Here is a 26,753-nt window from a genome sequence, read left to right as displayed (position 1 = left end):
CGTGCGCATATGCATGTGTCTATCTGTCCCTGCCTGATTCATTGTGTATGTGTGTATGTGTGTACTGTATGTGTGTACTGTATGTGTGTACTGTATGTGTGTACGTTCGAACGTGTATGCGAGTGTACCTTGGCCAGGCCAGCGAGGAGTTCCAGTGCTGCTAGCGAGATGCTCATGTCTGGTCTCCACTGCGAATTCAGGCGCTGGGTCAGCAGGTGGATGCTGCGGATCAGCAGGCCACTCGCCGTATCTGTGTGGAGAGCTTGAATATGAACCCCCACAGCCAGATAGAACCCACAGAGAGGAGAGGAGGAGGAGAGGAGGAGAGGAGAGGAGAGAGGGATACAGAGGAGAGGAGGAGGAGGAGGAGGAGAGGAGAGGAGAGAAGAGGAGAGGGGGATAGAGAGGAGAGGGGAGCAGAGGAGGAGAGGAGAGAGGGATAGAGAGGAGAGGAGAGGGAGGAGAGGGAGGAGAGAGAGGAGAGAGAGGAGAGAGAGGAGAGGAGAGGAGAGAGAGGAGAGAGAGGAGGAGGAGGAGAGGAGAGGAGAGGAGAGGGGAGGGGGATAGAGGAGATGAGAGAGGAGTAGAGAGGAGAAAGGAGAACAGAGGAGGAGAGGAGAGGGGAGGAAAGGAGACGAGAGAGAAGAAAGAGGGAGGGAAAGAGAGAAAGGGAGGGAAGGAGGGAGCAGAAAGGAGACAGACAGGGAGAGAAAGAGACAGACCAATAGACAGACAGAAAGAGGGAAGAGAGCGAACGACCAGAAGGATTGGGACGCAGAAATGAAAAGAGGATGGAGAAGTGCATAGGAAGGAAAAAAACGAGGAGATACCCAGGAGAATAGGAGAGGAGAGGAGAACAGGACAAGAGAGGAGAGGAGAGGAGAGGAGAGGAAAGGGGAGCGAGGAGAGGAGAGGAGAGGAAAGGGGAGCGAGGAGAGGAGAGGAGAGGAGAGGAGAGGAGAGGAGAGGAGAGGAGAGGAGAGGAGGAGAAAAGAAAGAAAAGAGGGAGGGACGAGAGGAGAGTGGAGGTGGTGGAGAGGGTAGAGGGGAGAAGGATAGGAGAGGGAGAGAGAGAGCGGGGGGTTAGTCACACACACACACACACGAACCAAAAGCAAGCAGAACGACCGGTGGTCTAGCAGGCAACTGGCCAAACAGCCACAAACACAACACGTACATACCACAAAACACAACACATACATACCACAAAACACAAGACTCACACACACACACACCAAGCACCACATTTATCAAGCTAGGCCTGTTCTGCTTCTCCAGTGGTCACTATTGTTTCAGACTGACAGGCGAATCCATTTGTTTACACACACACGCACGCACGCACGCACGCGCACGCGCACGCACACGCACACGCACACGCACACGCACACGCACACGCACACGCACACGCACACGCACACACACACACACACACACACACACACACAGGGTAATTGGAAAACTAACTGGGCAAACGCCTAAGGTAAGGCCCCACAGTAATCGGGATTAATGTTTGAACAGGAGCGCGATGACAGCCTTATGGATTCCCCATTAGTCCAGTGTAGGGAGGGGCAGCAGGTATTGATTATCATCTTAACTACTATGGTGAGGGAGGCACCTATTGATCAGCCATCGTCATGTAATGACCCCAGTGACCAGCAAGAGAAGCGAACGTCCAAAGACAAACATAAATGCCAAACTAAAGAAGAAAAAAAAACAACAACAAAATAAACAAAAACAAAATAACATTGAAAGCACAGGCGATCAACGCGATAAACATGGCAACACAAACAACTTAGGCACAAGCATCAGCCATTGAGACAACAACAGTTTGTTGACAATTCGACATGCAATCCTTGGGCCTATACTAAGAAGCTGGTACAGGAGTAAACCTGGGGTCCATTTCTCGACAACATGGTTGCTAACTAAGTTAGCAACTTACTTGGTTGCAATGCAATTTCCAAATGGAAACCTCACAAGTTGCTAACTGGTTCGCAACAATGCCTTCGAGAAACAGGGTCCAGGTTAAGTTAAGAGGTAAATCATCTAATAGAAGTGCCTTGAGTCCCCCAGGGCATTCTATTAGATTTACTTCTTAACTTAACCATGGCTTACTACTGAACCAACATCTTAGCACACCCTTCTTGAGTAGAGACACCGCAGTTCAAAAACCTCAAGGCACAAACAACACCTCATCAGTAGAAGGGAGAAGTTGAAGTTCGTGTCTTGTTTGTTTTTGGATTTTGCAGTCTTGAGCATTCGCTCATCCAGTGCAGAAGAGCAGGCAGTCTGAGAATGACAGACAGGCAGAGTGTGGACTCGGCTTCAGAGAGAAAAAGTCCAGCCAGGTTTTAGGTCCAAGCCGTGCATCAAAATGAAACACAGCCGATTTCCTCTATGAATTTGGGATAGATCGGCCAAGATTCATCCCATGATTGACAGTCATTAGTACCAAAGTATTAAAACTAAGCCTGTTGAAGTGAAGCTGATTTTCCCGTTTTAAGTTCAAATTGAAGTAAATATGGCAGCTCACAAAAAAAAACCGGTCTTGGCCCATCTAGCATCTTCGCTCTGAATAGAATTGGCCCAAAACACTGACATGGCTGGATCAAATATGTGTAACGGACTTTTACTCTCTGGAGCCGGGTCCGCCACCTCTGGTTTTGACAGAGTTGAGGGGTGAGTTTGGAGTAACTCTGCAGTCTGAGGACAGATACGGTAAAACACAGGCCACTTTAGCCGCATGCACATGACCGGACCCACCGCCACATGCAGCCAAGAGACGATTATATCAATCTCATGTCCATATCTAGTGCACTGCACAACAGCCATGTTCACGAGAGAGGGAGAGTGGTGGGAAACACAAGAGTTGGAGTTCTTTTTGAGACACATTCTGAATGACACAGCAGCACTGCAAAGAAACCTAAAAGGTTAAAAAAAACAACAACAAAGCAAACCAAATCGAAACAAAAAAAAATAACTTTACCAAACAACTCCTCTGAACACACATGACAATGTTTGCTAAGGATAAATGATAAACTGAAGTGAACAGATGGAAGATTAAAAAAAAAAAAAAACTTTGACAAAAGAACACAAATTAAATTAACAACAAACGACTGGTGACACAAACACCACTGACAAAAGCCATTCTGTTTGTCCCTCGGTGCTTACCGTAGTCTCGGAGCAGGGCCTGTGCGGGTCTTTCGCTGTCGGGCGTGGTGGCTTCCGAACTGCCTGCACTAGCTGTGCTGATGCCACTGTTGTTTCTGCTGTGGCTCTTGGCCAGGGAGTGAGAGCCATCCAAGCTACCCTGCAATGCAGATAATAGTAAACAACAATCATTATAATGGCAAATAATACATTTGTTTATACAGTATAGCACCATCGAATGAAGGGGTGGGTTGCACTTGGCTCTTCTTTTTCATGCGTTTCTTTAATATATACTATATACAGTATATCAAAATCCAAAATGGTCTGTGAGTCAGCGACAAAGCACCTCACATTATGGTCATTCAGCTTTCCAATATGGCCTCATAGTTTCAAGAGGGTCCCCTTCTCCTAATGACCGTACACACTCCCAAAGTCCACCACACACAGCCCACTCTTCTTTTCTGTGTATCTATATCTCATGTACTGTACATACAAATATACACAAACAGCCTTGTTTGCTCTGCAGAGCTATGTGTAACAATACAGTTCTAATCCCATTGTAGGACTGCCCAGTCACAGGCTCTACTCTCTCTTTTGTGCAAATATGCACATACAAAAACACACACTCACACAGTTAGTCCTACCATGACCATGGCCGCACGTGCACACGCACACACATTACATTACATCACATTACACTTAGCTGACGCTTTCATTTATTCAAAGCGACTTACAACTATTAAACACAAGCAGGTAATTGGAGTGGTTCTGGGTCTTCACCTTTTTTCCTTGGTGCTCATCAGGGCGCCCTGAAGAAGGCCATAAGGGCTGAAACACGTAGGCATTGTAGCCAAATAAAAAGTAAAAAAAAATTGCAACCTTGAGTGCCTCAGCATCTGTCTTCCTGGACCGACTTACAACTATTATTTTTCAGGGTATTGGTTACAGACCCTGGAGCAATGTGGGGTTAGGTGCCTTGCTCAAGGGCACTTCAGCCATGGATGGAGATGTAGGGAGAGGTCATTGGGGATTCCAACCCCTAGATTGAAAGACCAACTCTCTAACCACTAGGCCACAGCTGACACATAAAACGTGTGGTGGCCCTGGCCTGTCCGATGTTTACTCACCACTTCTGCCTGGGCACCGATGGACTCCAGCAGAGCAGAATCCTGCACTATGTTCAGCATGGCCCCTGTAAAGACACATACACACGCACGCACGCAAACACGCACACAATTGCAAAGATGTTTGAGGAAGGATAGAAAAGACTGGAAATATCCAGAGGAATGGTAAGTGGGGATTGTCAGTACGTCTTGACATTTATCACTCCACTACTGTGATGCTTAACCCTCTAGCTACCATAACGGCCGTGAACGTCCGGTTGGATCTGTACCAGAACGGCCGCGGCCGGCCGGAATATTTTCATATGAAAATACGGCTGAACGGCCGTCATCATGCAGTTTTTCCAGCTTTCAAACACTTAAGCTCAATATTAGAGACCCTCCTCGATATACTTTCAGTATAAAAACTATATGTTTATATTATATTATTTTTCAGTATTTAGATTTTATTACGAGATGCGCCGCTTTATGCGATTTGGCAATCTGCCGCAATTCGAATGACGGCCGTCCGAGATTGGATGGCTACAAACACAACCATTCTGTTTCTACAACCAATATACACTAAATATGAAAACTTCCAACCCTCTGAGATCTATTTTCATGGTCAACAGCACATGTTTATGACCATTTAGGCTATTTTTGATCATGTTGTTTTATTGGGCTTATGAGATGGTGTTCAACTGTGATGAGTTGTGCCATGGTCCTAAATAGCAAACACAACTGTCCAGCCGATGTCTACACGCTACATATTAAAAATGTAAACTGTCTTCGGCGTGTTTTCAGAGTCAAACCATATGTTGGTATCCAACTATCTTAGTTTCCTGGAACAACAGCGACAGCTCTGCGTAATCAGCGCATCTGGAAGCGCAGCATGATAGGCTACTCATTTTGCGTGTCAGCTTTGGCAAAGCAGTCAAGGACTGTTACTACTCCACGTGTCCTTCATAACAATGTGCGTGAAGACGTTGAGTTGAATGCTAACGTCCAATAATAACCTACCAACGTGGTGTTTGTAGCACTTCAATTCCGTATTACTCGGTGATGCCTGGCGCGTCTTACCTGTGCCAAATTGGGAGGGGAAACCTCCTTACAGCTCCATTCATGTCCTGTCTGCTATCGTGGACACTTCTACGGTTATCCTTACACGTCTTTGGCATGGTTTAGTTCAAACATTATTAGCTAGTGTAGTCCATTACAGTCATACCGCTTGAAACCGCTTGAAAACAGGACTTTTGGGTGAACGACATTTGTTGTCGTCACATGATCATTGTTCAACTTTGACCCTGGATGGATGGATGGATAGACGAAGGATAGATAGATAGATGGATAGAGAGATCGATCGATAGATAGATAGGCCTAAATATATAGATATATAGATGGATAGGCCTAGATAATATCGGATTTTATCACATTTTTATCATTTAATCCACATCAAAGGCACTCTATGGGAATACTGAACAATTAATTATTCATAAATGATATACCATTTGAAAGTGTGTTTTCTCTACTTTAATATGAAAGTAACTTGTAATTGACACTTTTCATGTCTTTTCAAGTTATTTGACATTATTTAAAATATGACCAAAATGTCAATTTTTCCTCAGAATTCTTGGTAGAATTCCGGCCTATTCAAAAAAAATTCTGGTAGCTAGAGGGTTAATGTTCATCTTTGAATCCTGTACCTGGATTACATGGTCGTGAATGATCACGATATAGATCACGCCAAGCAAGGGTGCTTTATACGCACTGATGACTTCTTGACGTCGATATGTGTTTGGTTGGAATGAGGTGCAACTAACAAATATTTTCTTTTTCAATATTTTTGGGGGGTTTTCAACTTTATTTAGACAGAGGAGAGCGGGACAGGAAACGTGTGGGAGGGAGAGACGGGGAGGATCGGGAAATGACCTAGGGCAGCGGTTCCCAAACTTTTTCCCCTGCGCACCCTCTTGTACATTTCAATGTGGTACGCGCACCCCCTAGGCGAATATTTTGGTGTGCTGATATGCTGGTATGATGTGCTGGTATGATTCTCTGCGCATTCACTGCACATTGTGCACAGTTGTTTTGGGAAATCCTCTTTTCCAATAGTCTAGGAGTTAAACTTCACTTCAGAGGGACCATTCCAGTATACAATTCACCATACAATTAAAAACTACTTCATGTTCATTAATGCGGGATAAAAACTCACATATCCACCATTGCTCTATTTAGCTCGCGCACCCCCTTATTGCAGGCCGCGCACCCCCAGGGGTGCACGCACCACAGTTTGGGAAACCCTGACCTAGGGGATAGGGAATCGAACCCGGGCTGCCCGCGTAGCAGCCTACTGCCCAACCGATGAAGCCACGGCTGGGACGCAATTAACATTTAAGCAAGAGCACAAGCGAGAGTGTTCTGCCTTTTTCTACTCAATATGTAAAAAGAGTGTACCAAGGATCATCTGGGTGTTGATTGGGTCCGTCTCCGTTTGCAGCGCGCCAATCAAAATATTGACCAATCGCAGCTTGAGCGACAGGAAGGAGACCGCCTTGTCATGGAGAGAGTCATCGTTGCTGAACTTCCCTTCCAACAGAACCTGAGAACACACACACACACACGCACGCACACACGCACACACGCACACACACACAGTGAGAAAGACTGGCTTAAATCCCTGACTCAGCAGACTCCAGCTCCCTCCCCGCCTGGGAGAGGGGGAGAGGGGGAGAGAGAGAGAGGGAGAGAGGGAGAGAGGGAGAGAGGGAGAGAGGGAGAGGGAGAGAGGGAGGGTCTACTCTGCGGTAGAGATGAGTGCATAATAGACAGCGCTGCCATATCTCATGAGGCAAACTGATGACTACACAAGATGCAGCCTCACAGCACAGCACAGCAGAGCACGGCACAGCTGAACACCTGACACCTGATTTAGCAGACAGCGGGCAATGAGTGGAGAAGAGTTAGCAGAGGAGGGAGGGAGAGAGAGAGGGATGGATAGAGATGGCAGGAGGAGGGAAGAGAGAGATGGCAGGAGGAGGGAAGAGAGAGATAGCGGGAGGAGGGAAGAGAGAGATGGCGGGAGGAGGGAAGAGAGAGATGGCGGGAGGAGGGAAGAGAGACAGCGGGCGATGAGTGGATAGAGTTTGCGGAGAGGAGGAGGAGGGAGAGAGAGGAGGAGGGGTTGTTGTGGAGAGGAGGAGGAAGAGGTATGGAGAGAGGAGGAGAGGGGGAGGAGGAGGGAGAGAGAGGAGGAGGGGGGGTTGCGGAGAGGAGGAGGGAGAGAGGGATGGAGAGAGGAGGAGAGGGAGAGAGAGGTAGAGAGAGGAGGAGAGGGAGAGGGAGATGGAGAGATGGAAGAGAGGAGTGATTTTGCAGAGAGGAGGAGGGAGAGAGGAGGAGGGAGAGAGGGGGTTGCGGAGAGAAGGAGGGAGAGAAGGATGGAGAGAGGCGGAGAGGGGGAGGAAGGTGGAGAGAGGGAAAGAAGGTGTGAGTTTGCAGAGAGGAGGGGAGAGAGGAGGAGAGGAGGAGGGGGGTTTGCGGAGAGGAGGAGGGAGAGAGGGATGGAAAGAGGAGGAGAGGGAAAGGAGGTGGAGAGAGGGGAGGGAGGTGCAAGTTTGCAGAGGGGAGGGAGGTGCAAGTTTGCAGAGAGGAGGGGGGAGTGAGGAGGAGAGAGGAGGGAGAGGAGGAGAGAGAGGGGAAGGGAGAGACGGGAAGGAGGGAGGTAGAGAGAGAAGTGTTGGAGAGTGGCAGTGTGCCCAACTTGGGAAGGTGGCTTCAGACTTTATCTGCCATCTCAGTGCCTTAACTGTCTCATGTAATGCATCTCGCCAGGCAACAAGACGCAGACTGAAAACTTTGTTAACCTCCCTCGACAGCGAAAAAAGAGAATGCAGTGTGTGTGATTCTACCTGAATGAACAATGCTGGGTGGTAATGACGATGAGGGTCACAGAACTTTATGAAACTTATTTTGTCTTTTGGAAACGATTTTAATTGTTGAAGGCAACATATGGTGTCTTAGTCTGGAGGAAGAGATAGATACTGCCCAGCTGTCTTTGAACTTACAAAACAAAAATACTGTACATTATGAGGCAAAATCCCAAGACACTGAACTGGGTGCATCCATTCAGTTCAGGCATGCCTTTATGGCACTAAATGCTTTCTTTAGAGGATCCAATTTCTCCATCTAAAACACAGGGCTTGTGTTTCTCGCCTCTGATTAACTCATTTTAGTCTGTACGTTGCATTGACCTAGGCGCCTGGAGTGACACAGATGCAACATTCAGGCTCATGAGATTTGAGATTTTTTATTAAAACTGTGGGTATGTTAGAGCTCAATGGTCACATTCTAATGCAAGAGGAGGGTCTTAGCTTATTTATTATGCAACTTATTTCATGATTTCATGTGCTTCGTGTGCTTCACAGGCTGTAGAAAGGCCTTTTCTATATTTCTATATATTTTATATATATACAGTGAGTCCAATATGTATTTGATCCCTTGCTGATTTTGTTGGTTTGCCTACTAACAAAGACATGATCAGTCAATAAATGTTATGATAATATGTATTCTAATATGGAGAGACAGAATATCAAAACGGAAATCCAGAAATTAACTGAAGAGAATATATATTAATTTATTTCCATTTCATCGAGCAAAATAAGTATTTGATCCCCTGCCAACTGATTACAGTTCCGGGCCCACAGACCAGATGGGCACTTCCGATCAACTTGACATCTGAATTAAAGACACCTGTACATACTAACATGCATAAAAGACACATTGAATCAGGGAAATCAGTCCATCGCATGAGTGAATCAGTCATACTCCAACCTCACCAGCATGGGAAAGACCAAAGAGTGGTCAAATGATATCAGGGACACGATTTTAGACCTGAACAAAGATTAAATGGGCTGCAAAGCCACAAGAAAGAGACTGGGTATTAATGACCCAGCTGTTGATGCGTTTCTTCCAAAATGTGAGGAATACAAAACGACTATCCATCAGCCTGTCTGGGGTTCTATACAAGATTTGACCTTTTGTAGGGATTTGATAACCATGAGAACAGAAGGAAATCACCCTAGAGTTGTACGTGATGAACTAGGCAATGATATCAAAGCTACTAGGACCAAAATCACTGAGAAAACTACTGGTAGCACTTAATGCCACAGAGGTTTAAAATCCTGTAGTGCACACATGGTACCTCTACTTCAGAAGGAACCTGTGCAGTCCCACTTGAGGTTTGCCAACGGACATCAGACTGGTTTAGGATATGATAAGGAGGTGCTGTAGTCAGATGAAACCAAAATCAAGCTGTTTGGCATTATCACAATTCAATGTGTTTTGAGAAAGAGTACTGCTGTCTACGTATGATCCCAAGAACACCCTCCTCACCATCATGCATGAAAGTGGTATCATTATGGTTTGAGGGTGTTTGTCTGGCCAAGGCACAGGACAACTTCACATCGTCAACGAATGGATGGAGGGAGACATGTAATGTGCAATCCTGAGTGCAAACATCCTTCCCTCCACCACTACACTGAAGGGTGGGCCATTTTTGGATCTCCCAACATGACAATAATACACAACATACAGTCAAAGCAACGAAGGAGTGGCTCAATAAGAAGCATATTAAAGTCGTGAAGTAGCCTTGACAGTCTCCAAATATTAACCATATAGTAATTCTATGGAGAGAACTGAACCTCCGATTTGCCAAGCTACAAGCCACAAACTATTAATGTTTTAGAGATAATGTGCAAAGAAAAATGGGCAAAAATATTTTCTACTATATGCACAAACATTGTCATCAACTAAAAGAAGCATCTGACCTCAGTGCTAGACAACTAGGGCTTTGCCAAGAAGCATTTTATCTTCTTTAGCTAGAGGGGTCAAATACTTATTTGCCTAAATTAAAGACAAATAAATTAAAATATATTATTTTGAGTTATTTTCTGGAATTTCTTTTTGATATTCTGTCTCTCCATGTTTGAATACATATTATCATCAATTTATAGACTGCTCATGTCTTTATTAGTGGGCAAACCGGCAAAATCAGCAAGGGATCAAATACATATTGGACTCACTGTATATATATATATTCACTAGAAAGTCTGGATTGATTTTTTTTTTGGGAAGACTGACACTGCAGTGTTTAGTCTTCTTATTATCATTTTTTCAAACATCTCACCTCTGACTTGACGTTGCCGAAGTGATGCGGCAGAGGCAGCATGGAGAGGAGGATGTGGATGGAGGCTCTCCGCAGCTCCGTCGGGTTCACATAGGACTTGAACTTGGACAACTCCCTGCAGAGGGAGGGAGGGGGGGAAGAGGGGGAGGCAGAGAGAGAGAGAGAGAGAGAGAGAGAGAGAGAGAGAGAGAGAGAGAGAGAGAGATACAGAGACAGAGACAGAGACAGAGACAGAGACAGAGACAGAGAGAGAGGGTGTAAAAAAGGGTAACAGTGTTAAACAAAATGAGAGAATAAAAAGACAGGCGGAGAAAGACATTTGTAAAAGAAAGTAATAGCAGAGAGAGAGAGAGAGAGAGAGAGAGAGAGAGAGAGAGAGAGAGAGAGAGAGAGAGAGAGAGAGAGAGAGAGAGAGAGAGAGAGAGAGAGAGAGAGAGAATGAGTGAGTGAGTGAGTTTGAGAAATGTTATGAATCTGAAAGAAATATAGCTCTTCAATCTGAGGGATCTCCTGCCAACACTCTGTTTATGTGATCTATAGGGAGGACGGAGGGACTTTGCTCTTCTGATTTCATAAAAGCACTCAGTCCATAACTCAGAGACTAAAGTAAGACTATTGCAATCTGACAGGCACACTGCAACCACAGTGTGTGCACGGCGTATGTGTGCGTATGAATTATCCATACATCAAGTATAGTCAAGACTTTTATATGTCTTCTACTTCACAAGACTGACTGAAATCTTCCAGACTCCCCCAAGTATTAGCAAATTGCGAAACATGTTCTGAAAAGAAGAAAGAGCGGTAACATCATAAATTTGTCAAACTGAGTCTAGACTGGGAACTGACCTCAAAATATCTCCGTTGAATTGAGACTAAGAGTATTCATGACATTTATCACTTCTTGGCTCCTTGAGCGGTTTGAGTTATTATTCCCATTGTTCAATAGGAGCATTGCACTTACAACTAGTTAGCACTTGAGGGTGATCTGGAGCTCCCCGAGTGCCATTCTGCTTCCCTATCATGTCCAATTTTACTAAAAGAAATGCTGTATATACAGTATAGCTCCTACAGTGCATGAAAAGACAAAATGTGACACATGCACCAGAAGAAATCCACTTCGTTTTGGAGTCAAATAATTGATGCAAGATGCATTTACGGTAATAAACCATGATGCGGTTTGGCAGTGGCAACCAATTGGAATGTCCCATGCCTCCGACATGGGCTTCTCCCCTCATCAACATTTCCCATCATCCCCTCATTCCTCTATTTTGCCTTGTTAGGTACAGTATGTACAGTCAAGCAGGATTCCCCTAGCCTGGGAAATTCCATTTGTCTGATCGTTCCGATCTTTAACTCATTGAGTGCCAGCCATTTTCAAATTCAGGCCGTGGGGTTGCCAGGCTTTTTCAACATTTGAGTGATTTTTCAAGAGCCATAAAAATTTAGTTCTTTGTCCATGTGAACAACAAACATACCAGATCAACGTGTTAGGCCCCACCCCCCACAAAAAAAACACAATTGACTTGATATCAAGTCTTTGGCACTGTGCCATACATTCTGAAAAGACTCGTTTTCAAGTCCATGGCACTCAAAGAACTACGACAGCATGGATGCTCCACCAAAAATGGGGGCCTGAGCTGGGGAACCAATCGGAGAGCAGAGAGGGGTGAAAGGGCGATGACGTGTCACACACTACTTGGCAAACAGACACTCAGTTTGTTTGAACAAGCAAAACTGATATGATTTTATTGGCATATACGTAGCCCATAGCCATTCACAACACCCGTTCAATGGCCATGGGCAATCATCCACCACAACCTTTCCTATTAGAAATTGTACAGATAGTCTCCAGACTCTCACTTGTGAGTCTGGTGGTGTTCACCAGGAAAGGATTCTTCAGCTATTTTAGCGCTTTTGCCTCATGCAATATGGCAGGAGAGAGGAGACTGCATTGTCTGACTGCCAAACATGTATAAAACATGAAGGTTCTGTCAGCAGCTGCTGCACAAGCAGGTGCTACTCTGACAGGCTGGGATGACGGGACAGCTTGCTCACACTGTCTCTCTCCACATCATAGTTACACCAAGACACTGTTCACCGGGGATGCTTTGAAACATGCTATTTGAAGAACGGAAATTTAAAAAAAAAACTGAGATGCTGGGACTTTTCTGACTTTTTCATATTGTTGTGCATTAATGCACTTTAACCTCTGTCAGTCTGAGATAGAGAGGAAGAATAAGAAGAAGGGAGATGTATGTAATTAGTGGGTGCCTGTGTGTGCCTGTATGTGTGTGTGTGTGTGTGTGTGTGTGTGTGTGTGTGTGTGTGTGTGTGTGTGTGTGTGTGTGTGTGTGTGTGTGTGTGTGTGTGTGTGTGTGTGTGTGTGTGTGTGTCTCACCGGTCAGGCAGGATAGTCTCCAGGGCGGAGATGAAGTATGGCACCAGCACGTTGACCCCCTTCAGGTCGGTGCAGAAGAGGGCGGAGGAGTTGAGGATGATGCTGGCCAGCACCGGCCGACAGATGTAGTCCGAGATCTGCAGACCCTGGATCAGCACCATGTAGAACCTGTAGAACCCACACACGCACGCACGCACGCATGGACACACGCACACACACACACACACACACACCTGGTTATTAGTGTGTGGATAAGGCCTGGTGGTAATGAAGGGGAGAGAGGGAGAGAGAGAGAGAGATAGAGAGAGAGAAAGAGAGAGAAAAAGGGAGAGAAAGAGAGAGATAAATAAATAAAGAAAGAGCGAGCGAGAGAGCGAGTCAGAGAGACAGAGAGATAGAGATAGAATCCATGCACCTAAAATTATGGTCATATTTTAGTTTTATCTGGGCTTTATGTCAGCAGCTGAACCCATTTAAGAAATGCCATCTGCTATTTGTGGACATCATTTAACAGAACTTGTTTATACAAACTACCTGTGCCTGACAAGTACCTTGCTCATTCTCTAAACTTGGACTGGTTTGTCGTCGTTGAGTAGAAGCTCATGTGTATATTTAAAAAGTACATTTGAGCCTTTTTTTACATGGCACATGGACTTGGAAATATTAAAATTGTGTGCATGAATAGTGGGTTTTACAGACAAAGTTCTGTTTAACCCATTTTAGCCTGATGACTCATATATGTTGTTTGACCTTTGGTGCCTGAAGTGACATATACGCTGCATTCAGGCTCTTGAGATTTTAGCTTTAAAAATGCGGGTATGTTACACCTGAATGACACATTCCGATGTCAGTTGAGGGTCTTTTTTCATGTTTTTTATGTGCATCAGAGGCCGAGATATTTAGGTTTTTATTCTTTTAACAGTTTTTATTGATTTTCTTCAGAAAAAAACACAGTATAATTACAATTGTGCAATGCACTCAGTGAACAACCCTCCCCAAACATATTTAGGTTTTTATAGGCTGAGGGCAACTTTCCCAACAAGGGCTTAGGAATTCAGCAGGCGTTTTTTGCAGGTGCTTTAGGCATCAACGGGTTAATATTCACCACATGGATAGGTACATGGCCAGGCAGAATCCTTTAAAACAACCTACCTATGTACCTTCCTATCTTTAAGTCGTGTTGTGTTTTCAAACGCAGCATTACCTGGACAGGTAGACAGGTAGGATCTCCTCTCCGGTCTTCTTGCTGCAGAAGATTCGGCACAGGGTCCCACAGGCCTCAGCCCGGCCCGACTCGTAGTTGTCCGGGAACTCGTTGGCATCAAACATGGGGTTGGACACCATGGTGTCCGTGGACATCTGGGAGCCCTTCCGCCTCAGCTCCACACCCGCCTGGGTAGCTAACGCTGGGGAGGGAACGCAGAGGAGAGGGGTGGGAGAGGGAGAGGAGAGGGAGAGGGAGAGGTGAGGAGAGGGAGAGGGAGAGGGAGAGGAGAGGGAGAGGAGAGGAGAGGCGAGAAGACTGGAGGAGAGGAGAGGAAAGAAGATGATAGGAGAGGAGTGGAGAGGAGAGGAGAAGGAAAGGTAGAAGTAGAGAGAAAGGGAGAGGGAGAATAGGAGAGGGGGGAGAGAGAGAGAGAGTCCAGAAGGAGCAGGAGGAAAGAAAGTGAGTGAGAGATAGAGGGTGGGGGGCAAAATAGGGTGGGCAGAGAAGGGCAAGTAGAGAGCAAAAAAAAAGACAGGGAGCAAGTGTGCGAGAGAGAGAGAGAGAGAGAGAGAGAGAGAGAGAGAGAGAGAGAGAGAGAGAGTGCGCAAGAGAGAAAGCGCAGAACGGAGAATAAGAGCAATAGAAAGGCAGAAAGCAAAAGCAAAACAGTATATAAAGTTTTGCAAAGAGAGACACAAGCTTCTGAAATATAAATAGTTGAATATAGCTGACTGACTAAAGCTTGTAGCAAAAGTTTCCGTGTGACTCCCAAGCGTCAGATACAGCGAGATATGAATATTGCCCATCATTCCTGCTATTATCCGGCAGTAGATGTACCAATATGTCCACTTATCAGTGGAGACTATCGTCTCGATCAAAAGGGAGGAAGTTACAGAGGGACAAAATGATTATGGGAGCCATAAAAGTGTCACCGAATTGGAAGCGCAACATCAAACACGAGTGTTATCGTCCCAGGCATTTCCAACTCCGCTATTTTTAGCTAATGGGAAGCTCCGTAGGATAGCCTGGTGTACTAGCACATCGTAGTGCATCTTTGTGTATAGAGGGTAAGGTTATGCTGCAGTAAGAAATGTTGGAGGTTTTCTATACTGGAGGTATAAACTCTAAAGTTTACAAAGGATTGGATCTGCCGAATGTCTGGTCATAAGTCATACAGTTAGTCCAGATATACCTTTGCCCTCGTATTTATGTTTTACTTTTTTTAGACAATCAACCTGTCTGTGGACTATGGAAATTAACCTATATAAGGCTATAATCTTACATAGCCAACATCCATTTTAAAATGTTTTATATCAATATATACTGCCCCTGTTTAAATAAAGTAAGTTAAACCTTTATTTTCAAATGTAGCATACAAGGTTGATGTGCTCAACGCTGTCCCTTCTTTATGTGTTGAATATTCCAGTGAATATTCCACCAGGTCAATATCCACAAAGCTGGCCCCTCTGCACTGCAACAAGTGTAGAGGACTTTTTAACCAGGCAATGCCAAGGATTCCCCCCAGTGAAGGACCCAAATCATGTGGCACTGCTGGTCTTTCTAATCCTGAACTACTTGTACCCTTCAAGCCACAGAGTAGAAAAGCCTAGTGACCATTTTAATAATGCACCCTGCCCACCAGTCATCAAAATGGCAGGGCAGTGGACTCATCCCTCCCCAGAAGTCAGACTACATAATATCCATCTAAAGCTGAGAGGAGCTCTTTAATATTCACAAAACTGCCATGTCACTCATGAAACATTACGTAGAATTTCCCCCGCATTCATTCGTCTGTAGAGTCTGTCTGTGGCATTCGTCATCGGTGCGGACGAGCACTCAACAACATCTCTAAAAATAGGCTACATGGCTACGTCCTACACTGTAGACAGAAGTGGCAGGGTAAGTGGAGTGGAGAGGAGAGTAGAGAGAGAATGTGAGCCACTCGGAGCTAGGTTAGGGCTAAGGGCTACAAGTCCCTAAGGTGAACAAACAAACAGGGCGTGAGTTAAAAAGTGCAGCGTCGGAACGGAACGGGGCAAGAAGGGGAGAGGGCAATCATGTGCGGTGCAAACAAGAGCCAACTGTAAACAAACATTTATAGCCTGCCGGGAGCAATAGAGCTCTAGCTCACAACTGTGTGTGGCTAGCCTAGCTTTGATTACTTTCGACAGTTTGTATGGCTTTAAAAGAAACCTATAGAGGAAAACATATATATTTTTAAGCTCACCCCTGTTAATTAATCTTTTTTTTTGCTGTTTTTATTTTTATCTATTTTATTGACCCCAAATGATTCTAGGCAGCACTCAATCAATCCAAACTAAACACACAAACACGCACACACACACACAAAAGCAGGGCACTGAAGCGAAGACTGCTCTTGAAGTAGTGCCACTAATGTGAGATGGGTGAAGATGTTATTGCAAAATTAAAAAGTGCAGAAATCTATGTGAAAGTGGCCAGTGAAAAAAAAAAATCAAAGCTAAAATCAAGTAATGGACCTTACTTACAAGATTTATAATTAAGAAGAATGTGGAAAAATGTGGCTGCAAGACAACAACACAAAAATGAAACAAAGAACCATAATATGGGAATAATCGACATGAACGTGATGAAGCATTTCACAGAGGTACTGTCAGGGAGTATGATCATGTCAGCGATGCTCTGCTTGCAGGGGTAGACGGGTTTAAGAAAAAAAAAACATATGCACAATTGAGCAGATCTGGGAATTATTCCAAAAAGAAGGTTAAGTGACAAACCTGGCTAACTTACATGGTGCATGGTGCAGGTGGTACACCTGCTAATGGATAGTCCACGGGTGTCATTTAGCTAAGAAAACGAGGGCTCCAGGCTCTTCTATTAGATGATTTACCACTACCTCAAGGTCAAGTTAACCTGGTTTACTACTTAGCCAGGTTCTGGAAATACTCCCCTGAAGCAGCAGTGATCTCTAAACAATACGCAGAGACGGTCAACCTGATATTTAGAAGGTACCAGGCAGGGCTCTAAATTATTTTTTTTCATCACCAGCCAAAATGTTACTAGCCAAACATACATTCACTAATGGGTCAAACTGGCTTGTAAGTTCGTCTTTTCAACCAGCCAAACAGAAATTTCACCATTCACCATTTGGCCCGTTAGCTGGTGTTAATTTAGAGCCCTGGAAGTTACAATCCAATCTAGTGCCACACATTCCAAATTGAACAGGTAAAAAACAGATTATTTTATATGTGGCACCAGGTTGTAGTATATGAATCCAGGTTGACCACCACTGACAATACACTTGAACATTATCACATAGGCAGGTATTCCAGAGATCATCAGTGCTAAGCGCGTGCACTCTGGACAGATCTGCTCAGGTTCGCTCCCATCACAAACGTGGCTAAAACCTCCTCGTTTTTTATGAACTCCTGCCATTTTACTACTTGGCCCCCATTTGAGTGAGTGGGAGGACACAGGTGGACAACTAGAAGACCATAAAAAAATACTAAAGACTGAGTGACCTTTAGCGAGTGTGTCTATCACACACATCTCATAAATGTTAATACAAGGTTTGATATGGACATTTTTGAAGCTAATAAAATGCTTCCAAAATGAATTCAAATTCTCCGTTTAGGGAGGAGGGGTGGAGTCACTTTGGAGATGCCCTACTACTCTGACAGATAATTAACACTTCATACTGACTCTGGTTGAAAGAGTGAGAGAGAGATAGAGATAGAGATAGAGATAGAGAGAGAGAGAGAGAGAGAGAGAGAGAGAGAGAGAGAGAGAGAGAAGTAGAGAAATAGAGAAAAATACAGAGAAAGAGAAATAGATGGATAGACAGAAAGAAACTTCTTTCGACAAATCTGCAAGTCATCCTTTTCAAATGAGAGGAGGCTGCCAAGGAGACCTGATGCTAAACAGGCAGGTGTAGGCCCTCGTTAAAAGCTGGCAATGGAGAGGGGGAGCGTGTGGCGTTGGCTAAGGCACATGCTGTGGATGAGGAGACTCAGTGCCAACAGCAACACTGGGGAGGAGGGAACCACACAGAGTGGTACTGCACACATCGGATAAATAAAGTGAGACCAGATGAGGGTAAGAGTGGATCTACTGATCAGCATTCTGCGATCTCAGCTAATGCTCAAGTGAAGTGTGTGTGTGATGGGTGGAATCTTGCCATCTCTGCTCTGTATGTCAGAATGGGTGTGTCTGTCTGCACTGTGTGTGTGTGTGTGTGTGTGTGTGTGTGTGTGTGTGTGTGTGTGTGTGTGTGTGTGTGTGTGTGTGTGTGTGTGTGTGTGTGTGTGTGTGTGTGTGTGTGTGTGTGTGTGTGTGTGTGTGTGTGTGTGTGTGTGTCCTCACCGGTCATGCTGCTGTCCCTGCTAAGGCTGGAGTGGAGTTTACAGTGGACGAGGGCAGCGTCGAAGAGCCACTGGCCAAACAGGTTGAGCACACTGTTGACCTTGGGCCGCGTTGGGGCCGGCAGCGGCCGTGGCTCTGAACTCGTTTGGTTGGGGCTGGACAGAGGGGACGAGGAGGAGGAGGTCTGGTGCGACACTTTGGACTGTCCCGTCTAGTTGTGGAAGCATACACATAACAAGACAAAAGTGTGAATAGTGTTACCTTAACCAATCAGTAACGGACTCCGCGGGTGAGTACTGCGTCACCAGTGCCACTCAACAGTTTGCTGATTGGCAGAACCGTGAGCGAACCAACCTAGGATGGTTTTGCCAGACTATGTACGGAGCCAAAATCTTTGGGTGGAAATACATAGGATGGCATCACCAAGCTATACTGGGACCACATGACTACAACACATGTTTATAACTATTTGGAAAGATGGCAGTATAAAGGCAATTACTAAATTGTCGTATTTTAATATCTCAAGATCACCAATCCTGTTTGTAGAACTGCAAAAACAATGAGCAACATAAAGAAAAATCACACAATGAATAAATGAAAGAGAACATTAGCCCTTGTACCGAGGAGGCCTTGCTGGTTGTCTTGGTAACGGCGGTGGGCCGGTGGCGGCGGCTGTGCGGTGGTGTGGTGTTGGTGGTTGTTGGGGGCGGCGGCATGCTTAGCCTGTTGACTGGAGTGGGAGGGGCACTGTCGGAACGGGGGCGGGATATACCTGCGGAACAGGTGCACGGAAGACAGAAAGAAGAAGAAAAGACAGTCAGACATGACATGAGTCACATGGTCAAGCAAGGTGAGGGGCCTCGGACGGGCTGCCCATGATTCAACGTTAATAAAATTCAGAATCATTAGAATTCATGTTGAATTTGCGTTTCATTTCGCTCTTAATTTGTGCTCATCTGAGCTCACTCAAGCAGACATGCCGCAGTTTAGTTTTGCCCAGCACAACATAACACCGCCAGCGGCACAGGCTGATCCATAAGAGCAGGGGAGCCCAGCACAAATCTGACTGGCAGCATTAGGAATTTCACAATTTCCGTCCTGTGTTTTGCGCATGTCACACGATGCAGATTCACAGGTATTACCACCCGTATGCAAATGACAAATCGCCCTGGAACTTGCAGTCAGTTTTACATAAGCAAATACTAGCACAGATTTTGCTTTATCAACATCAACAATGTCCAATGGCACAATGTAAAAACAAGACGGCAAAACAGATTGAGGACACCAAACCTTTTCAAAATAAAAGCCAATAATTGGAAAGAAATTTGTTCCATGCACCATGTACCAGGCATCATCATTAATTTTCTGTTGGTAGCCACAATGTTTGATTAGGTTAGTAAAACGCAACTCAACTTGATCGAGATCAACACAATTGCAAATGCAGAAAACAACAAAAGGAATCGAGAGGATGTGTGCTTTCATAACCATGGGTGCAATGCAATATGGCCTTCAAGAAAAGCAATACCTCATATACCTGATACTGTATACTTGGGCTCTTGTCTGTCTTAAGACTGCATTTCCCATGAGTCTCTGCCTGCTCTTCACACACTCCCATTAGCTACATGGTCTCAGTACACCTGCTGTACATCATCAGTAATACTCGGAAGTGCAAAACAGGAAGTATGGTGTCGGCAACACTGCTTAACCTTTGCAATTCTACATATTTAACAAATGGCCATTGTTTGGAGCCTGCCGAGTTCCCCTGCTGAGGCAATGTTTTTCACAGCAGGGGGATACAATACATGCCATCTGTGAAATGGCATTTGGGAGTTTCTCTTAAAACAAGGCCCCTGATGTGAATTTGCTGTTACCAGAATGGCAATGATGAACTTGTGAAATATTATTATATCATGTAGTTAAGTATTTTGACTAGTACTTTGTTCATCTGGTGGAACAGAGTGTGCAGTGTGAGGTTACGCAGTGGTGCCGACATTTTGGACAAGACTGCAGACTTGTCCTGCACCTGGGCTGTTGGTGGTGGTGCACAGATGGTGGTGTACACAGATGTAATCCTTTGAACTTTGTAATGGTGGATTTGCATTGCAAAGACAGATGGGCTGAGGTGGTGGAGGTTTATATCAATGACCTGGCAACAGTGTTTGACTAAATGTGCACACGATGCATATGGTGCAAATTTGGTCATTTCACTACAGTTAAAAAAAACCCTGCATGTGAGTTAAAATGTAAATGAAGAAATTTAGGTATTTATCCGTTTTAAGTGAGACCTTTTTGCAAAATGTAACTACTACACGTGTCAACTGAATCTAAAATGTTCACTTGTTCACAATAGAGAGCACTATGTACTGGACAAAACAGCTTCACTGACACCCTACGTATGCCTACTTACAAATGAACGAGTGACCACTTCATTTATACTCTGTCGTAGTGTAGAATACAGAATTTACCATCATTGTATTTAGCCTTGAGACACAGCCACAGCCATAGTGCATTCACCATTCCACAATAAAAAACCTGTCCAAACCCAGCACACACACATATCCCTACACACATACACTGCCCCCACCCATACAAAGTCGCCCGAGGGCTGGGGAGCTACAAAGTACCATAGGACGGCAGTCTGTCTCTGAAATTGTTCCGTGACACAGCAACACCTGGGGGAAAAAGATACCGTTTACACACACAGAAATAAAGAAAAGGAAAAGGAAACACAGGTAAAGCGATTTTGTGAATATATCAACAGAATTAAAAAAAAAATGTCAAATGAGTTCAGGTGTGGCACTTACGTACATCACTGGTGTCAAACAAACACTTATACCAAACCACCAAGAATGTTATAAAAATGTGTTCAGCAAAACAAAAAAACACACTTCCTGGCCAACAGAGGAAGTGTCTGAGAATGCAGACATTGCGCCTGCATACAACAGATGTTGTTTTCCTTCGAGCCTTAAGATGCTCTGGATAGAAGCCGAGCGTAATGCAATCTAGCATTCTGAAAATGGAGATTCTTGTGGAAATGTGTTGTGCCTCAATGCCCTCGAGGAAGACCAGACGCTAGTCGGCTCGAATTAATGTCTTGAGGAAAACACAACCTGAACTTTACTCTGTCTGAAATAAAACGTTTTTTTTTTTTTTTTCCTCGATTTCAGTGCTCCCTTAGTTAGTTCCTGGAAAATATTTATATGACAAGTTGCTTACAACTTTGACTCAAATAAAAAAATGTCCTTGCCTTGAGAATATAGCTGATGTACAGTGTAACATAGCTGCTCTGGTGCATCACACAGCAAATAAAGAGGGGAGCCTGTTCCATACAAGTACTCCAAGTAGACATGCGTACTGGATGTAACTGTTTGATATAAGCACATGATGAATGAGCTGTTGGACACATTAATTTCCTTCGGGATTAACGCTTAATCTCTACTATTACTAATATTGTCCTCCCCTGTATAACGAAACAGCATCCCTGCCATATAGTAGATTAGTTAAAGAGGGGAGCTCGTCACATTTCTGCATGCAGTGCAAATGTGTGACATTTGTATAGAATGCATGTGCTAGCTGGATGAATGTATAATGTGCTTCACTGCTTTTATGTGCTGGCTGTGGGAAAAAATAAAATCTCTCTAGAGCAATAATCTACTAATATCACCATCGTCCCCCGCCTAAATAAAGAAATATATAGGATGGCTTCTCTGCTCTGGGGCATCATCACCCAGATCAAGCATCAAGATCCGCTATAATAAGATGTCGAGTTTAGTTTTAAAATGCCTAGTTTAGTGGGTCGCACAGTACGGTACCTATGGAGGGGAGCCTGTCTCGTATATAGCCCCGAGACAGAGCTGATCCAGGGGAGGAGGGCTCCTGTCCTCCTACACACACATGGCGGAGGACAGGACAGGACAGGACAGTCACAGCAACACCACACGCATGGAAACAGAAAGGAACAAATGAGAGGGGGGAGAGGGAAACATGGCATGAGATCTACAGTGTAAGCACACAGGGCTGTGGGTATTGAGAAACACTAACATAATTCACGACGACAGTATGTTAGTAGTACAAAGTATGCAGTGCTGTGCAAGAGAAACATGGGAAAAGGGTTTGATTGGATTGTTTTTTTAGTATGCATAATGTACTTTATATGCTGGCAGTGGGATAAATATAATCTCTCTGGCATAATAATCTACTAATATTGCCATCTATCCCTGCCTAAATAAAGAACGTCTCTGGAATATTTAGAATAGTTTCTCGGCAGTGTGTTAGTAACACGCAAGTATGCAGTGCTGTGCAAGAGCACATGGGGAAAGAATTTGATTGGACTGGTGTTTTTGTTTTAGTAAAATATTGATCACTGCAGTGTTGACAAATAAAGGCATTGGTGTGGCTGTGTGAGACTGGTCAGTCACTGGTCGATTCTGGAATGTGTGTGACTTTTTAGCGGTCAACCAAACAGACCCATAACGAGGCGGGGAGGGGGAAAGAAAAATATTTGTTGTATGCCCAAATGCCTATCTGCTAACAGTGTTTATGTTACTGCCCAGCTCTATGCATATAGGGCTTGACGGGCTGAGCGGAACTATGTAAACACTATGCGAGGGTCTCGATGTGCAGACGGCCCTAACACGCACGCACGCACGCACGCACGCACACACACACGTTTATATACGACTCTTTAAAAGGTCAAATGGCAAAATGTCTGCAGCTTTAAAAGTTGAGGCCCTGCCTGCCCTAATTTAACTATATGTACTCAGACACCACACACACACACAGGCACACACATTTCAGGACTGTACTTCAGGAGGGTCAGAAAGGTCTAGTGTGTGTATGTGTGTGTGTATATGTGTGTGTGTCTGCATGCTTCCGTACGTGCATCTCAGAGAACCACAGCAGTGCTTGAATGGTGTGTCTGTGTCTGTGTGTCTGTGTGTCTGTGTGTCTGTGTGTGTGTGTGTGTGTGTGTGTGTGTGTGTGTGTGTGTGTGTGTGTACACGTGTATGAAGCTGTGCAGTCAAGTAAATATTTCACAATTTGGCAAAATGGCTGTCGGCATGCCATTTCTTGTAGCAGGCAGTCAAGAGAGAGGCAGACAGACAGACAGACAGACAGACAGACAGACAGACAGACAGACAGACAGACAGACAGACAGACAGACAGACAGACAGACAGACAGGCAGAGAGAGAGATAAAGTCCTAAACCCTTATAACGCTTCATATAGATTGTCAGAATCAGGTAAGACAGGGGACGGGGAACAGAGAGAGGGGCAGCAGTAGAGGGCACAGGCTGACAGACAGAGTACCATGGTAGGGCACAGACGTGAGGGTGCCCTGCGAATGCCGCTTTTCATGGACCTGGGTGGTATCGAGCCGTTTAAACACAGCAACACCTACAGGAGAACACAACATTTCATCAACGTACGTAGATTAAAACAACGAATCAAGGGAATGCGAGGGAGTAAAAAAATAAAATAAAACAGAGGTACAACATAGCCAAAAAAAAAAAATATATGGATCATGTCTCTGTCAGCAGAGAGAGAGAGATTGAGAAAAAGAGTGACAGAGATGGGGAGAGAGAGACAGAGACAGAGAGAGAGACAGAGAGTGAGTGCGCGCGAGAGAGTATACGCGAATGAGAAAAAGAGTGAGTGAGTGAGTGAGAGAGAGAGAGAGAGAGAGAGAGAGAGAGAGAGAGAGAGAGAGAGAGAGAGAGAGAGAGAGAGAGAGACAGAGACAGAGAGACAGAGACAGAGACAGAGACAGAGAGATACAGTAGGCTAAAGCATTTCGCCTTCTCCTTCTGCGTGGGTAGCAAGTCCAGACACCAAGCCCAGACTCAGCGCACCCACCCTGGGCCGCTGGGGCATCCCATACCTCCCTGCCATTGGTTAAGAAAAAACACACAACCGCAATATGATGATGATAATTATGATGACAGTGGCGGTGCCCACCATGACGGTGCACAACAAAATGATGACGATAAGTCCCACCACCTACCCCTGAGCGGCGGGAGGCTGTGGGATCGCCAGCACTGCGAGTTCACAAACCTTGAGCTGTGAGTGCAGAGGACAGGGGGCACATTGGATTCACCGTCACAAGGTCAGTCAGACATGGGCAAGCGGTCAGACTTGTAGCCGAAAGGTTGACGGTTCGACTCCAGACAGGTGTGCCAGGTGTGTCTGCATCTGTGTCCCAAGGAAGGTGTGTACTCTGCAACTGGCGCTCCTCATGGCGTATGCACTGCTGTGTGTGTGTGTGTGTGTGTGTGTGTGTGTGTGTGTGTGTGTGTGTGTGTGTGTGTGTGTGTGTGTGTGTGTGTGTGTGTGTGTGTGTGTGTGTGTGTGTGTGTGTGTGTGTGTGTGTGTTCGTATGTTCCCCACTGACCTAGGAAGGCGTCCACCAGGCAGCTGATGCCCCTCATGGCGCGGAAGAAGATCTGGGGCAGCTGCTTGAGGCAGGGGTGCTGCACCACCTCGGCGGGCACACCTCCCCCTGCCCCTGCCCCGCCCACGCCCAGCAGCTGCTCCTGGAACTTGGGCGTGGAGCTCACGATCACCGGGTTACTCAGGTCCACTGGGTTACTGCAGGAGGAGGAGGAGGAGAGGAGAGGAGAGGAGAGGAGAGGAGAGGAGAGGAGAGAGGAGAGAAGAGAAGAGAAGAGAGAGGATAAGGTGGGGAGAGAGAGCTAAAGTTTCAATTAACAGTAGCAACAACGGACCAGTCGTGACTCTGGCGGCTGGGCGCTGGACTGCTGCACTGGCGACCCGGGTTCGGATCCCGGCCTGGTCATTTCCCGGTCCTTCCCTATCTCTCCCTCCCACTTCGCTTCATGCCTCTGCTCCACTGTACTTTCTCAATAATAGTAAAATCAATGGTAACAGAAGCATAGATATGATCACTAGATTATGCTATTTTTTTTGCCATGGCCCGACCCTAGGTGACGGCAAAGGCATCTTGGGACTGTATGTATGTTTTTCAGAGATGTGTGTTATCGCCACCTACAGGATAATGCGTATATCGCCTTGTCACTGATTGACAGCAGCGTAATACCACAGTGGTTTACATACAGTGTCCAATCTCGCCCTCCAACCCGTGCCTGCAGTTCACCTAGGGAGCGCTGTCGAGACAGCAGAGCCCATTAAGGCTGGCGCTAATAACTGACAATTGTGCTCGCTGTCGGCTGAAACTTTGCAATATTACTTTAAGTTCTGAGAAACCAATGTGGATTTAAATGAAATGTACAATAGCCTGGGAGTTGTGTCCTTCTGATTTCTTACAGCTTTGGCATTTATGAGTTAGGCTCCGCTAGCATCTTACTAACAAAATTGCTTTACGGCCGTAGTGATCACAGCAATGCAGCCGGCCGACCAATCCAAACGCAGTGTGTGGAGCCACTCGTGACGTCATATTGACAATAAAGACGCATTTTACAAAGATCCAGCGAGTTTAAACATTCAAACTAAGTGCTGTTTGAAAGGATAATTTACTCTGCCTTTGGGAAAAATAAAATGAAATGATGATACCAATTCTCTCCCAAAGCAATGGCAGCATCTGTGTTTGAGCTCCATGGGACCCCATTCATTCTAACAGCCTATGCGCTCCTTGGCGCTCCTCTGCGCTGTCTGGATGGCGCCACTTAGTGGACAGTACCACCCGGAAAAAGTCGTGAGATTCCTCTCTCGTACTACCGATAGACCCTCTCTGGTAATACCGACTAAACATGGCGCGAACTGCCTTCATTTATTAGTCATCAATGTGGCATCTAGTATTCATATATATGGCGATATAGTAGTATTTGAAGTAGTAATAGCATTATATCACATTACACTTATTAGAGGGCAAGTGAATTGCTCAAGGCCCTTCATGGATGATATGGGATTCAAGGCCTCAACCTTCCGATTCCGAGTTTCGAATTAGGTAACAGCTGCCCAACTGAGTGGTATTTTTGTGAATTCACTTTCAATGGCTGCATTTACTTTCATTGACTGTTGCAGGTCTCATCGTGTAGACTTTATTTCAGTGGCTGTTGAAGTTGTCATAGCGTCGAGTGTATACATTTTTGGGACACCCTGTATACATTATGACTACAGCTGTATAGAGCTCAGAGACATTATAGAGACAAAGGCAGTTTCTTTGGCTGGACTTGCCACTGTCCGTCAGGAATGTGCATTGACGGAGAGGGTGGCAAGATCATTTGTTATTTCATTATATACATTCCTCCGACAGTTTATTATTCAAATAATGAATTGTTTTAGAATGGCTATTGCTCTAACACTATAGGAGAGATTTGGGGGAATATGACTGTTGTTGTAACACACTGACAGTGCTGTGGTTTGAAAATGAGGAACAAAACTTGTTCCCCTGGTGCAG

The 26,753-nt window shown here is 45.2% G+C and overlaps 1 protein-coding gene across 11 annotated transcripts in view; it reads right to left on the bottom strand.

The window, feature by feature from the left end:
- ralgapb (Ral GTPase activating protein non-catalytic subunit beta) overlaps positions 1–26,753 on the bottom strand; it is a 65,568-nt gene that overhangs the window by 28,335 nt on the left and 10,480 nt on the right. For 2 of the 11 annotated variants that reach the window (XM_063215151.1, XM_063215152.1), the window contains exons 7-20: positions 24,768–24,964; positions 23,687–23,773; positions 22,190–22,261; positions 21,002–21,049; positions 18,998–19,149; positions 18,378–18,588; positions 16,544–16,579; positions 14,034–14,235; positions 12,830–12,997; positions 10,432–10,546; positions 6,702–6,846; positions 4,275–4,339; positions 3,169–3,307; positions 129–262 (exon numbers count right to left, since the gene is read on the bottom strand). In XM_063215151.1, the coding sequence (XP_063071221.1) occupies positions 129–262; positions 3,169–3,307; positions 4,275–4,339; positions 6,702–6,846; positions 10,432–10,546; positions 12,830–12,997; positions 14,034–14,235; positions 16,544–16,579; positions 18,378–18,588; positions 18,998–19,149; positions 21,002–21,049; positions 22,190–22,261; positions 23,687–23,773; positions 24,768–24,964 (1,771 nt within the window). The remainder of the gene's footprint in view (positions 1–128; positions 263–3,168; positions 3,308–4,274; positions 4,340–6,701; positions 6,847–10,431; positions 10,547–12,829; positions 12,998–14,033; positions 14,236–16,543; positions 16,580–18,377; positions 18,589–18,997; positions 19,150–21,001; positions 21,050–22,189; positions 22,262–23,686; positions 23,774–24,767; positions 24,965–26,753) is intronic. The other 9 variants (XM_063215154.1, XM_063215155.1, XM_063215157.1 and 6 more) reach the window with 6 other exon arrangements.

The sequence above is a fragment of the Engraulis encrasicolus genome, chromosome 14 (genome assembly GCF_034702125.1).
Source record: "Engraulis encrasicolus isolate BLACKSEA-1 chromosome 14, IST_EnEncr_1.0, whole genome shotgun sequence".
NCBI lineage: Eukaryota > Metazoa > Chordata > Actinopteri > Clupeiformes > Engraulidae > Engraulis > Engraulis encrasicolus.
Note: the sequence above shows the minus strand (reverse complement) of the source record. Positions and strands in the feature narration are given on the sequence as shown.